The sequence below is a fragment of the Vulpes lagopus genome, chromosome 21 (genome assembly GCF_018345385.1).
Source record: "Vulpes lagopus strain Blue_001 chromosome 21, ASM1834538v1, whole genome shotgun sequence".
NCBI classification, from domain to species: Eukaryota; Metazoa; Chordata; class Mammalia; order Carnivora; family Canidae; genus Vulpes; species Vulpes lagopus.
This window is the reverse complement of record NC_054844.1, coordinates 40,076,479-40,088,933: the sequence shown is the minus strand read 5'-3', so window position 1 is coordinate 40,088,933 and position 12,455 is coordinate 40,076,479. Positions and strand designations below refer to the sequence as shown.

The 12,455-nt window shown below is 57.4% G+C and overlaps 1 protein-coding gene across 2 annotated transcripts; it reads right to left on the bottom strand.

Annotated features, from left to right (window-relative positions):
* Positions 1 to 1,999: 1,999 nt before the first annotated feature.
* On the bottom strand, positions 2,000 to 5,929 carry WNT1 (Wnt family member 1). Of its 2 annotated transcripts, none has more exons than XM_041736521.1 (4): positions 5,826 to 5,929; positions 4,874 to 5,127; positions 3,936 to 4,201; positions 2,000 to 3,457 (listed from the first exon to the last, which is right to left on the bottom strand). In XM_041736521.1, the coding sequence occupies exons 1-4, from the start codon at positions 5,927 to 5,929 to the stop codon at positions 2,969 to 2,971; spliced, it is 1,113 nt and encodes a 370-aa protein (XP_041592455.1). In that variant the 3' UTR covers positions 2,000 to 2,968. The 2 variants fall into 2 exon arrangements, with proteins under 2 accessions (XP_041592455.1, XP_041592456.1); XM_041736522.1 differs by lacking the exon at positions 5,826 to 5,929 and adding an exon at positions 5,365 to 5,649.
* Between the last annotated feature and the right edge of the window lie 6,526 nt (positions 5,930 to 12,455).

Sequence of the window (12,455 nt, the reverse complement as noted above, 5' to 3'; positions counted from 1 at the left end):
AGCCCCTGGAAATGAAGGATTTGAGTATGGGAGTCTGTCCTTAAACCCCATGGGTGTGCAGAGGGCTTTACACTCTCCCTCGGTGCAGAGGGAGCCTTCACCGCACTCCCCTATCATTCTGACAATACGTGTTGACGTGCTCGATGCCCTGGCCACACCATGAATTCCTCCAAGTAGGCACTAGGGCTCGTACATCACTGCATCCTCGGCGGCATTTGGCATCGGCCTGGCACAGAAGAGGTGTCAGCAAGTATTCAAATGACCTGAGTTTTCATGTACGTGATCTCCTCTGAACCTCATCACCTTCTGGAAGGAGAGGACGAAGTACTGACAACCATCCCTGTTTAATAGACAGGGCAACTGGGGCTGAGAAAACAACAGGTTTGTTGAAAGTCTAATAGCGGCCAGAATGGGATTCATTGCTTCCCTTTACCCTCTCTCAGCTCCTATGTGTCAGCTCAGCTCAGAGGCCCCAGCTTCTGGGCCTGAAAGTTGATACCAATTCCAGCTTTTGGAGTTAGGAGTTAGGTGACAGTGGTTGGGGACAGCTGCCAACCCTTCAGCTCCACAACCGCTGCTTCTCCCCAACTCTGGGCATTGTCCAGCAGGGCCCCAAGCCCCCTCTCCTGCCTCTGGCAGCCCATTAACTTCTTGCTTTGGGAGCCGGGGGTATATAATAATTCATTGGATTATAGACTGGACATTCTCTGCAGGGGGTTCTTTACTGGAAACCCAAGGCTTATGAGGTGCCTTACACTCTGGATCAATATGTTTTCTATTCCTCCCCCTCCACCGCCCATCAGCGCTGAGCTGATGCTGGCTGGGCGGATGGAGAAGAAGGGAAAGGGATGTTGTTGCCGGGTTGAGCAGTCCGTGGCTCCACTCCCCTACCCCCACACATACCCCAAAGGCCAACAGGGGTCAGAGTTCACATATCCAGGGAGAGGTGGGAGGCAGCAACAAGAGCAAAAGAGTCCTGGGGAGAGTGGGAAATTCTCTAGTCGTCTGGGCTGTTGTTGCCTTTGGGGGGTGGGGTGCTTCATAGCTTCCCCCAGGCCCTTAGGTCCCCCCTGGGGGGAAGTGTTAGGATTAGGGATAGGCATTAGAGTTAAGGAAGGGGTTAGAGTTTGTCTGAAGTTAGGGTTAAGGCTAAGGTTAGATCTAGACCTAGGAAGGGGAGGGGGGAGAGGATTAGGGTTAGAGATAGGTTTAGGGTGTGGGCAGGATTCGTAGTCCTGCCCACTCCCAGGAATGTGCACGTGGAGATATCTGTGTTGTTCATAACAGTCCTCATTCAGGCTCTTAATGGTTTGGATATGGACCAACTTGGGTTTCTTTTTGGTTACATGGGTTTAAGCTGTAGCCTCTATTTGGATTCTGGCCCTCCTGCTCCCTTCTCCCCCACCACCATCTCTGAGTTTTGGGTCCAGGACTAGAGCCCATCATGTCGTGTGGATCCTCCTGAGCCCAAGGTTGGGAGCTGGAGTCCTAAGGAGGTGTTTTCTTCTCCTGGGGAGGGAAGTGCCTTTCCCACTGCCCCATGCCCTGACCACAGCTGAGGCAATAGGCTTCCAGGACCAAAAGCTCTACAGCAGCACCTTCTCTGCTTGGATTTCTCTTTCTTCTTTGGTTTCTTTTCAGAACACAGTCATGGCTATCACTCAGCTATGGCTATTTTCACAACTCCAGATAGGAGAGGCAGGCTCAGAGTTTGTTTGTTTAATTCCTGTTCAACAAGAAACTGAGGCAGTTAAGGACTTGCCCAATATCACATAGCCAGTTGGTGTGAGAACAGGAAGAAGAATCCTACAGGGTCTCTTGGCTCCTGACCAGGTTCTTCTGGAGCCCTGGAGCCCCAGTGGCCTCATTAAGGTCATTCAAGGGTCAGAATCTCAGGGTCCTCTTGCAGGGCCAGGAAACCAGTCCCCCAACAACGCATCCTATTTGTTTAAGAGAGGTAGGCAATGGTGCGTTCTGGATTCAAGGAAAAGCCACCAAGTCATTGATAAAAATAGAGATTTTATTCTGCAGAGGAAGATACTACATTGGTGGGGGCGAGGAGCCACTAATAGCTACACTGGAAGGAAATACTGATTCCGGTAGGCAACAGCATCTTTGAGAAATTGGGGAGAGGAGAAGAGAGATCAAAAAACGCTGGAGAGCAAAAGGAGAAAAGAAGGGAGAGGGATTGGGGTGGGGTGGAAGTGGTCTCTGCAAGCCAGGCTGGAACCCAGCACAATAAATAGTTTTATTTACAACAACCAGACTCGTGGCTTTGTATCCACGATTCAGTGCAAATTATTTACACACTGATGAGGAGGCAGGACAGGAAGGGGTAGGAGGTGGCCGAGGGAGGCATGGCTCACAGCTGTTCAATGGTTCCATGACAGAGGCTGGGAGAATGGGGGTACTTCTGCTGGGTCCCCCAACCTCCTCTTCCACATCACCACAGCTGCCCTTTCACCCTGGAACCTCCCGGTTCAGCTGGAGGGGGGGAGAGGGGGAGTAAAAGGCCCTGGTGCCCAGGTGTGTGTTCAGGGTCTGTGCCCTGGCAGGAGAATGGGAAGAGCGGGAGGAGAGCTGACCATAAAGGGGAGGGAGAGGGGCGAGGAGGTCACTGGCGGGTAGAGCCACGCCGTCAGAAGCTGACCCCACGAGGTTGGGGGTGGGGGGGGGCGGCGAATCCTTCTCTCACCTCCTGGCCAAGCAGGGGGCAGTGCAACAAGGGGTCTCCCGGGAGAGGGAGGGAGGTAGGTCCGGGGCAGGTCCGTCAGGATGGCAAGAGGGTTCATGCCGGCCCAGGCGAGTGGTTTCAGGAGTCCCCAGGTAGGAGGAGGTGGGAGAAACGATCGATCGCGGAGGCAGGAGTCCCGGGGAGTGTGGCCGCAGGGACTGGCTGGGGGCGCAGAGGGGTCTGTTCGGAGGTGGGCGCGAGGAGAACGCCCCGGGGGCGAGTCCGCGCAGCGTGTCACAGACACTCGTGCAGTACGCGCGTGTGCGTGCAGTTGCGGCAGCTGACGTGGCAGCACCAGTGGAAGGTGCAGTTGCAGCGCTCGGTGACGCGCTGTGTGCGCGTGCGGTGGCCCCGGCCGCAGCAGAGCAGCTCGCAGCCGTCCAGCGCGGGCGAGGAGCTGTTGCAGGCGCGCCCCGCCGTGCCCGCCGTCCCCAGGCGTCCGCTGTAGGTGCAGAAATTGGGCGATTTCTCAAAGTAGACGAGGTCGTGGGGGGAGGGCGGCTTGTGCGCGGGGTCTTCGGGCTCCAGGCGCAGCAGCTCCGCCCGGGAGGCTCGGTTGCTGCCGCGGTTGCCGTAGAGGACGCGCGAGGCCCCATCGAAGCGGTCGCGCAGCACGTCGCCCACGGCGCGCAGCGTGGGCAGCCGCATCCAGCACGTGCGCACCGTGCACGAGCCCGACATCCCGTGGCACTTGCACTCCTGGCGCATCTCGGAGAACACCGTCTGGGAGGAAGGGGGAAGAAGCGGTGTCGGTGTCGGGGCACCGGAGCCACCACCCCGATCCCGCCCCCTCCCGGACCCTGCCAGGACCTCAGCCAAGGCGGAAGGGAGGAGGGGACGGGAGGCGCGAAATGTCGCGCCGGGCTTCGGACACCACCAGGCCCAACTGTGCTCCACGCCGGACGGTGGTCCCGGGCCTGCCAGCCTGGTTTTCTGAATCCTTACAGCAGAGGGGCTGCAGGCCATACATCCGCGGGGTGCAGGACTTCTAGCCTCCGCCGTTCACCTGCCCGCGGCCGCTCTCTCCATTCTCTGCCTTCCCTTCCAAATCTGCACCCTCCGGACGTCCTCGCCTACTTCCCGACCCTGACGCCTGGCCTCATCACCGGCCGCTGCTCCCCGATCCGAGGTGCGCCCCCGCCCAGCGGCCCGGAGGCCCCCGCCACTCCGCTTCCAGGAGGAACCCCCGACGCGCGCTCACCGTGCGGCCCGCCTCGTTGTTGTGCAGGTTCATGAGGAAGCGCAGGTCCCGCCCCTTCTCCCCGGAGTCCACAAACTCCCTGCCGAAGAGGCGGCCGAAGTCGATGTTGTCGCTGCAGCCCCCCCAGTGCCAGTCGGGGCCCCCGGGGCCGCGCCGCCGGTAGTCGCACGTGCAGGACTCGATGGAGCCCTCTGAGCAGGAGCGTGCCACTGAGTGGGTAACCCCGGCGGAGGTGATGGCGAAGATAAATGCGGTTTCCCGACAGCCTGTGGGGGAAGGGAGCGGGGGTGAGCGAGGAGGTGTCGCGGGGTGCGGCCAGCAACCTCAACGGAGGGCTCGGGACCCTGGCGTCCGGCGCCCCGACTCCGCCCTTAGAGACCTGAGAGCCCGCGGAGGGTCGCGTCGGGAAGCGGGTCTCCTAGAGAAGGCACGTGCGTGGGCATGCAACCCGGTCCGCGCTGGCAATCGGGGCGCACTTGGCTCCTCGGTGGGAGCGGGGCCGCCCCGGAGAGAAAGACCGAAAAGAGGGGAGCGGAGAACTCCGCGCTGCCAGGACCCCTCCGTGGCCCCAACTTTCGGCCGGTGCCTGCGATGCGAGCCTTGCCGGGCCGGAGCAAGACGCTGTCGCAGAGACCGGCTTCCCAGGCGCCTTCGGGAGAGGCCGGGAAAGCGGTGGCGGCCAGCGGCCCCGAGCAGGAACTCGCCTGTGCTCGGGCAGTGGCGCAGGGAAGTTCAGCTTCGCGCCCGAGGTGCGCGGCTGCAAAGCGCCCGGTAGGACGAGTCCGGCCCGGAGCCGGCGCTGGGCATGAAGCTCTGGGCGGCTCGACCGTGTGACCCTGCGGGCGCCCGGGACCTCTTCCCTGCACTCGCCCGCCCCTGCCCTGCGGGTGACCCTGCGTTGCCCTGGTCCCGGAAGCGTCGCTTTCCTGGGTACCCACCTCGGTTGACGATCTTGCCGAAGAGGTGGGGCCCCGAAGCCGTGGGGCAGTTCCAGCGGCGGTTGCGGAACTGCCACTTGCACTCTCGCACAGCGCTCTGCAGCCCCCCGCTCACGCTGTGCAGGATCCCCGGGTTCTGACGGATCAGCCTCCGCTGTTTGCGGCTCAGCAGCTGAAGACTGGGCTCCAGCACCAGTTGCAGACTCTTGGAGTCGGTCAGCAGGTTCGTGGAGGAGGCGACGTTCACGATGCCCCTGGTGAGATGCATGATAGGGGCTCAGGCTCTGGAAGGGGACCTGCACTCTAAAGCAGAAAGGTCGTGTCTACCCTGTCCTCTTCTTGGGGTTATGTGCCCGAGAAAGCTAAAGGAGATCAGTTATGGGGCAAAGACTCTGCGCTCCCTGGCTCAGTGGTCTGGAAGGGATGGGCGTCCAGAGTTTTGTGGGGACCGGACAGGGGAGGCATGGGAAACCTGCAGACGAGATGTCCACCTTGGCCCTGGGAGACCGCTTCCGGGCAGCTTGGGCGAGGACATCCCGGCCTGGAGTGCATGCCCACCCAAGGCGTGAAATGCTCAGGAGTCCCACCCTCTTCTTGCCTCCTTTCTGGGCGCTGGCCTGGCCCTCGGCTTCCCGAGGCAGGGAAACCTGTGGTGTGGCTACCAGCGTGAGGCTGGGTTTGGGGCTCAGCGAGGAAGGGCGGTGCTAGACGGGAGTGGGCTCCCCGCCTGCAGAATCGTGGGCCGCGGCGGGCGGACCCTTCACCCCACCTCGTCGGAACTAGATTTCCCGGGAGCAGCTCCGCTCCAGAGCGCCCCTCGGCGTCTCGGAGGGAAGTCAGTGCGGTGGAGGGAGCCTGTCTGCGGACGGATCCCGGAGCGTGGGAGCTGGCTGGGGCTGGCCCCTGGCTCTGCGCCCCGGCACCGGCGGCGACCCCGCACCAGCTCACTTACCACCATCGGCCGCTGCTGTTGGCGGCCAGGGCTGCGGGCAGAGCGGCCAGCGCCAGCAAGAGCGCAGCAGAAACCCCGCCGGGCAGCAGCGCCCAGTGCCCCATGGCCTGCCCGGCCTCGCCCGCTCTGCGCTGGAGTGGGGCGGCCTTGGCTGCCGCCCGCGACGGTGGGACGGGACGCGGCGGCGGCGGCGGCGAGAGTTCGCAGTCTGGCTCTACCAGCCCCGGGGGCGGGCGGCGGGCAGCATGGCTCGCGGTCCCAGCTGGTGGGCTGAGGCAGCCACGGCGGGCGGCACCGCCTCTTATAGTTGCGGCGCTGGCTGAAGTGACGCGGGGAGGCCGCCCCGCCGGGCCGCACTGTGGCACCAGGGCGCACCGGTCGGGGGCGCAGACAATGGGCAGCGAGCGGGGCCGTGGCTCCCGCCCGTCTGAGGCGAGAGCTGACGGGCTGGCCGTCGGGGCTCACCCCCGCCCCCTGCCCGGTGGCTCCCGCCTCCGGGCCTGCACTGGCCGCCGACCCCTCCCCTTGGGACGCCCTCCCACGCGCGCCCGCCTCACTCCTCCTCGCGTCCGGAGCCCGTCGGGGACCAGCGTCGTCCGCCAGGGGGCGCGGCGACAGTGTGCCACGGGGAGAGTCGCCGGGAGCGCAGCCGCCTCGCCACCAGCGGCAGTGGGGCTGCCCCCTCGACGTCACCCCGGGGCCCCGCCGGCGTCCCCTCTCCCCCTACTCCTGAGTTCTGGGCAGCGACTCCGGGGAGACGCCTCCTGCCCAGGAACCCCCCACCCCCGACGGCTGGACGGCCCAAGGGTGCGAGTGGGGTCATGAACAACCCCCCCCCCACCACCCCGGGTCTGCTTGGGGAGAAACCGGGAGCAGCGGCAGGCTGTGTTTGTGGGCTGGAAGGAGCGCACGAGTGACTGTGTGTGTGTGTGTGTGTGTGTGTGCATGTGTGTGTACAAGTGGGACAATGCAAATGTGAACGCATATGAGAAGTGGGAGTGTGTTGTGAGGGTGCACATTCAGGTGTGTCCTCATGTAGGGGAGCTCCATGTTTTGAGGAGGAATGCTAGGAACCTTTCCAAAGAATCTTGGAATGCGCTCAGGTCAGAAGGGATCGATCCAGTCATCCTGTCGCAGCCACCACCCGGGACAGTGCATCATCTATGTGTGGGGAAAGGGGTGGCAGCTACCGTCAGGAAAGACCCAGAAGATTGAGGGACAGAGTGTCTGGAACTGTGTGTGGAGGCGGGTGGATGGGTGGATGAGTATGTGTGCGTGGGGAGATTAAATATGCATATATGTGTCACTCTCCCCATGTATACCTTGTGTCATCCTATGGTGCATCACCCATGGGATGTGTCAACCTGTGCCTGTCCCTAGGGGAAGGGCCTGAGTCTGCAACCAAGGCAGCATCAAGATGGACAAGGCCTGGAGTGGGTGAATCCCTGAGGATTAGGCTCAGGAAGGGCAGTGGAGTAGATGACAGGTGTGCGTTTGGGTGCGGGAGGGCTGGGAAGAGAAGAGCTCCTGGCTGACCTGAACCCGGAACAGAGAGCTTGTCCCTCCACGTGTCTGCTCCTTTTTGGACTTTTCTGTCGAGTTTCTTTCTTTCTCCAAAACTCTGGCTCTTTCCACTCTTACTGCATTGAGACACCCAAAATGCTTGCAAGCATCGCCTCCATTGTACGGTTTTCTCTTTTCTCCCAGGGACTCCAGCTCAGCCTCAAGGCTACCCTGACCTCCCATTGAAGATGTGGCAGCTGTTCCCTATATGGGGCATAGGGAGCCCTGCCAGCCTGGTCATAGTGCCCCCCCCCCCACAGATGGCCCCTGGAAGGAGAGATCTCCTCTTTAACATCTCTGCGCTCCCTCTCTGTCTGTCTCTGTCTCTGTCTCTGTTTCTCTCATTTTACAGAGGAAAAAGTAGATTAGGAAGCTGTCAGAGGTCCACATGGCTAATACATGAATAAATGGGGGCATCTAGCTGGCTCAATCAGTGGAGCATGCTGACTCTTGATCTTGGGGTTGTAAGTTGGAACCCCACATTAGGGTAGAGATAACTTAAAAATAAAATCTTTAGAAAACGAATAAATGGGGAGGGGCACCTGGGTGGCTCAGTCGGTTAAGCATCCAACTCTTGATCTCAGCTCAGGTCATGATCTCAGTGAGATTGTGAGATAGAGCCCTCCATCCATCGGGCTAAACTGCGCAGTGGAATGTCTGTTTCTCTCCCTCTCTTTCTCCCTCCCCTTCTGGTCTCTCTCTCCCTGAGTGCACTCGCTCTCTCTCGCTCTCTCTCTCTCTCTCTTTGTCAAATAAATAATATATATATATTTTTTTAAGATAGAGAAAGAGCACAAGAGAGAGCAGAAGCAGGGAGGGGAGGGGAGAGGCAGAGGGAGAGGGTGAAGCAGACTCCTCACTGAATAGGGAGATTCAGGGTTCTATCCTGGGACCCCGAAACCCTGAGATCATCACCTGGGCTAAAGGCAGACACTCAACTGACTGAGCCACCCAGGTGCCCCCAGTGAATCTTAAAATTCAAAACTGAATAAATGGTAGATCCAGGGATCCCTGGGTGGCGCAGCAGTTTGGCGCCTGCCTTGGCCCAGGGCGCGATCCTGGAGTCCTGGGATCGAATCCCACATCGGGCTCCCGGTGCATGGAGCCTGCTTCTCCCTCTGCCTATGTCTCTGCCTCTCTCTCTCTCTCTCAGTGACTGTCATGAATGAATTTTAAAAAATTAAAAAAATAAATGGTAGATCCAGATTAAAACTCAGATCCTTGTGACTCAAAGCGCATGCTCTTTCTACCTTATGAGCTCTTTCTGAGTATGTGGCAGTAGCAGGCTATAGGCCCTTGTCAAACTGACAGATAAATAAAAATGATCTTTAGGATCTTTCTGTCTCTCTCTTTTTCATCTCCTCTGCCTTCAGGGTACCTTCTGAGTATGTACACAGGTCTGATTCTAAAGAATTCCAAGTCTCAGAAATGACCAAGTATCCTCTTCAAGATGGGAAAATCACTCTAAGGAATACCTGTCTGGAAAAAAAAAAAAAAAAAGGAATACCTGTCTGGTAAGCTTAGTCTTCCTGGGGCACTTCCATTTTAAATGAGATGCTGATTAACCCAAATGAAGCCAGATGCAGGTTACTTTTGAGGGCAGCATCCTTTCCAGGCCTATTACCCCATCCACTGTACCTGGCCCCTCCAGGGCTTTGACCCTGAGGGACAAGGTTATACTGGCCCAGCATCCTCCCCAGCTCCAGAAACCAGCAATCTCTCCAGAGGGCACCCAGTACACAAGGCTCAAGTAAATAGACAATGATGGGCAGCTTGTCCTTCGTCCCTTCAGTGTTTATTCCCACTGGGGCCTGGGTCATGTCTTTTGGCCTGTGGACTGATAAAACCCCATGGAGGTTGGAGATGCACTGGAAGACAGGAAGCCCTGTCTGTGGCCATTGGTGACAAGCAGAGGTGGAAAGAAAGAAAAGAAGGAGCCGGTATCTTTTGTTTCACCATTCCACCCACCAGGAGTAGTGGGGAAGAGTGGGAGGGGAGGTCTCTAAGTCTGGGTCACACTGCGCGTGACTGGTCCAAATTTCTACTTAGATCAGATCATCAGTCTGTCTGTTGTCCTGTTTCTTTCCTGCATCTTCAGTACTGGATCATAGCCATCAGCATGCAAAATGCTGTAATATTTCCCATCTAAAATCGCCAAAGCTTCATTTGACCCCACATTACCTCCCAAGATTGCCCCATTTCTCTACTCTCTTTGATGGCAAAGCTCAAAAAGGTTGCTTTAATCACTAGCACCAACATCTTTTCTTTATTCTCTCTTTCCACTCGGATCACATCTTTGAATCTGCTACACATCCTCATCAAGATCATCCATGACCTCTGGGGTGTTCTATAGTCAATTCTTGGTTCTCATCTTAATCCACCATCAAGGAACAGCAGACAGAATTGAACACTTTCTCCTTCTTGAAATACTTTCTCATTTGGTTTATAGAACCCCATTCCTACCTCCCTAGCTGCTCTCCTTCTCATTCTCCTTATCTGGTTCCACCCTGTGTACCCAACTTCTAAGCTTCGGAGTGGACCCCAATTCAATCTAGAGTTTCTTCTCAGTCTACATTCAGTCTCTTGGTGAACTATGTAGTCTCACATTCCTGAATTCATACCTCTGGCCCTGAACTCTGACACTAGAACAAGCATCTCCAAATGTACATGTTCAAAACAATGCCGCATTCTTCCCCATTTTAACCTGCTCTTTCTTTGGTCATCCCATCTCAGTAAAGGGGCACCTCCATCCTTTCAGTTTCTAAGGACAAGAATTTTAGAGTCACCCTTGATCCATCTGTTCTCTTGTACTCTGTGACAAGTCCATCAACAAATCCTGTCCTTCTGTCTTTAAAATATATGCAGACCCAGACCCATTCTTACCCTACTGCTGCTACAGTGTTGGTCATAGCCACCATCCTCTCTCTCTTACTCTCTCTCTCTCTCTCTCTCAATACTGCCAGCTCTCCCTACTCCTACCTTTGCCCCCCAACAGTCTCTTCTCCACATGGCAGCCAGAGCCATGCTTTCTATTTTTTTTTAAGATTTTATTTATTTATTCATGAGAGACACAGATAGAGGCATAGACACAGGCAGAGGGAGAAGCAGGCTCCTTGCAGGGAGCCCCATGTGGGACTTGATCCCGGACCCAGGATCACGCCTTGTACTGAAAGCAGATGCTCAACCACTGAGCCACCCAGGTGTCCCCAGAACCATGCTTTCTAGAACAGAAGTCAGATCATTTCATTCCTCTGCTCCAAGTTTTCCAGTGACTGCCTATCTCACTTCAAGAAAAAGGCAACATCTTTACAGTGGCCTACATGGCCCTGTATGATCAGACCCTCCTCCTTCTTCATCCCCTAACTTCATTGTCTACCACTCTATCCCCTGTGAGTTCCTCCCTTTGTCCACACTGGCCTGTTTGCTAATTTTCTGAACCAAGCAAGTTCCTGTCTCAAGATCCTTGCACCTGCTTTTCTGTGTTCTGGAATGCCCTTCCTTAGATATCTCCATGGGTTTGCTCTCTCACCTTCTTTTTTCATCCCCTTATATAAAATAGAACCCTGCTACCTATGTCCTTTACCTTGCTCTATTTTTCTTTTTCAAAAAATGTTATTTATTCATGAGAGACACACACACAGAGAGGCAGGGATATAGGCAGAGGGAGAAGAAGGCTCCCTGGAGGAGCCCCATGCAGGACTCAATCCCAGGACCCGAGGATCACGACCCGAGCCAAAGGCAGACACTCGACCACTAAGCCACCCAGGCGCCCCTTTCTTTTTCTGTTTTTCTATCGTTTTTGACCACGGATAACTTTAAAGGCTTGGAGTAGAAAATCAGTAGCAAATCACCTCTCTGAAATAGGGACAGGAGAGAGACGTCGGAGGGGAAAGGGGCTTTACCTTGTCTTTGGGGTGTGGGGAGAAGGCAGGGGACCAGGGCTGAGAGTTTGTAGGCAGAGGAACCTACCATCCTTTGAAGCACCAGCAGGCGGCACTGCCTCCTTGTGCTGGGAAGGCATCTCTGGTAGAGAGGGGGGCAAAGTTCTGTCTATGATAATTCCACAAATTTGTTGGTGCTAACAGCTCAACCGTTGGGGGTTTCCCCTGAGAGTCCAGTGCACTCGGGCCGTGGACCCTTTGGTGCCTCCGGGTGGTGGCCTACGGTGCTGCAGCAGAAGGCGTGAGAGGCGGAGGGTGGGCAGCACAGCTGAGCTCACCGCTGAGGGCGCATCCATCCCTCTTGGGCCTATAATTTGGGTTCCCCGAGCTTGGCCGCCCCTATCAGCGGCTCAGCAATAGATGAGTCACCCGGGACCCCGGGCCAAGGCAAACATGAGGGGAGGAGGAGGAGGTGGTTCCCGAGGCTTTGCTCTGCTTTAGCCACCGCCTCAGTTGCTCGATCCCCCAATCTCCCGGGGCCCCCACTCTTTTCTTTGACCCCCGCCCTCCAGGGCCCCAGTGCTCTTCCCAGATTGTTCATGCTACACCCTCTGTCCCCATGGTGGGAAGGCAGCCCTCCAGTCTTCTCATCCAGGGGCAGGGGGACCAGCTTGCTCCCACTCCCTCCCCAAAGTAATGACAGCCCCTCACTTTCCCCCTCCAGTCATGGCCCCAACCCCTGTCAAGGTCTCTCTGGTTCCCGCCCCTCCTCTTTCCTGGAGCTGGCCGCGTGCTTGGGGTATTAGGCAATGGGTGTGTACCCACAGCCCTCTCCAGACCCCGCCTGCTCCACCACCCTCCAGCCGCCTGCGGGTCAGTGCTCAGGCCAGCCGGTCGGGCCAAGGGCACTGGGGGCCAGTTCAGGCCACCCAGTCTGCCTGCCTGTGGCCTCCCTTCCCAGAGCCGGGCTTCTGCATGGAGAGGGAACAGGACTGTGGATCCTTGGATTTGGGACAGACCAGCTTGGGGAGCCCTGGATTTCCTGAGAAGTTGGAGTCTATGGTAGTAGTTCTGACCCTGGTCCTCCTTGGCACCTGACTGTTCTATAGCTTGACAAGGGTAGAATCGGAACCCCGAGGGAGACCCAGAGACATAGGGAGAGATACAAATGCCTGTGGGAGAAGAG

What these genes read in the sequence shown, in the direction of transcription:
- WNT1 (XM_041736521.1), bottom strand. Translation starts at nt 5,929, where the DNA reads ATGGGGCACTGGGCGCTGCTGCCCGGCGGGGTTTCTGCTGCGCTCTTG. An exon ending in AACAGCAGCGGCCGATGGTG is followed by an intron (nt 5,128 to 5,825) that starts GTAAGTGAGCTG and finishes GCATCTCACCAG; the next exon opens with GGGCATCGTGAACGTCGCCT. An exon ending in ACAACGAGGCGGGCCGCACG is followed by an intron (nt 3,458 to 3,935) that starts GTGAGCGCGCGT and finishes CCTTCCTCCCAG; the next exon opens with ACGGTGTTCTCCGAGATGCG.